This window comes from Eimeria tenella, genomic scaffold (assembly GCF_000499545.2).
Source record: "Eimeria tenella Houghton genomic scaffold, Eth_scaff2303, whole genome shotgun sequence".
NCBI lineage: Eukaryota > Apicomplexa > Conoidasida > Eucoccidiorida > Eimeriidae > Eimeria > Eimeria tenella.
In genome coordinates, this window is record NW_013542162.1 from 2,380 (window position 1) to 3,507 (window position 1,128).

The 1,128-nt window shown below is 60.9% G+C and overlaps 1 protein-coding gene across 1 annotated transcript in view; it reads left to right on the plus strand.

Annotated features, from left to right (window-relative positions):
• The window catches only part of ETH_00041065 (uncharacterized protein), a gene marked incomplete at both ends in the record, with an annotated part of 3,777 nt that overhangs the window by 1,518 nt on the left and 1,131 nt on the right, over positions 1 to 1,128 (plus strand). The window contains 2 exons of the mRNA XM_013374848.1: positions 1 to 781; positions 1,017 to 1,060. Coding sequence (XP_013230302.1) covers positions 1 to 781; positions 1,017 to 1,060 — 825 coding nt within the window. The remainder of the gene's footprint in view (positions 782 to 1,016; positions 1,061 to 1,128) is intronic.

Consider the following 1,128-nt stretch of genomic DNA (forward strand, 5'->3'; position numbering starts at 1 on the left):
GCAGCAGAGCAGCAGCAGCAGCAGTGGAACGACGCAGCAGCACAGCTGCAGCTCCGGGTAGTGCCGCAGCTAGACGTAGCAGCAAGCAAGCTCAAAACAGCAGCTTTGCTGCTGCAGCAGCTGCAGCAGCAGCAGCAGCAGCAGCGGGCATCAGCAGGACAGACGAAGACCTTGCAGCCGTCGTCTCCTGGTGCTGCTGATGCTGCCGCTGCTGCAGATGGAGGGCCCGGCTGTTTTGCTGCTGGCGCTGCTGCTGCCTGGAGCAACAGCAGCAGCACAAGGGGCTCGCTGTCTGTAGATGCTGAGGGAACTTCTGGGAAGCAGCAGCAGGAGGTGCAGCAGCAGCAGCAGCAGCTGCAGGAAGAGTTGCTGCTGCAGCAGGAGCCGCCGCAGCAGCAGAGAGACCAGCAGTTACTCGCAGCAGAGCGGATGCTGCATGTAGCAGCAGCAGCAGCAGCAAAAGAAGAGGCGCAGCAGCTGCTGCTGTCCCTTACGCAGCTGCGGCTCTTGTCCACAGCAGCAAGCAAAGCTGCTGCTGCTGGCTCTGCAGATCTGCATGCTGTAGCTGCAGCTGCAGCAGCAGGAGCGGAGGCAGAGCAGCAGCAGCAGCAGCAGCAGCAAGCCACGGAACTGCTTGCTGCTGCATTTGGGGTACCAGACGACCAATTCGCATGCTTCACTCCAACCGCAGCAGCAGAAGCAGCAGCAGCAGCAGCAGCAAACAATGCAGCAGTTGCTGCCAAAGACAGCGCATTGGAGCGGTGCAGCAGCGGCAACGGAAGTACGTACAGGGGACGCTGCTGCTTTCTGCTGCTGCTTTGTTTTGCTGCTGCTGCTGCTTTCTGCCGCTGCTGCGGCTTGTTGTTGCTGCTTCTGCTGCATTCTGCTGCTGCTACTTTCTGCTGCCGTTGCTGCACTTGTGCGTCCAATTACCGCTGCTGCTGCTGCTGCAGTACCCGCCCAAATGGGGCCTGCTGCTCTGTGTGTGTTTGCTGCTCCTGTTCCTGCTGCTGCAGCTCCGCCTGCAGCAGCACCGGCGTTGGCTTGGTGGCTGCAGAAGGTCCATATTGTCTCCAGTAGCTGCAGCAGCAGCAGCAGCAGCTGCTGCTGCTGCTGCAGCTGCGGCAG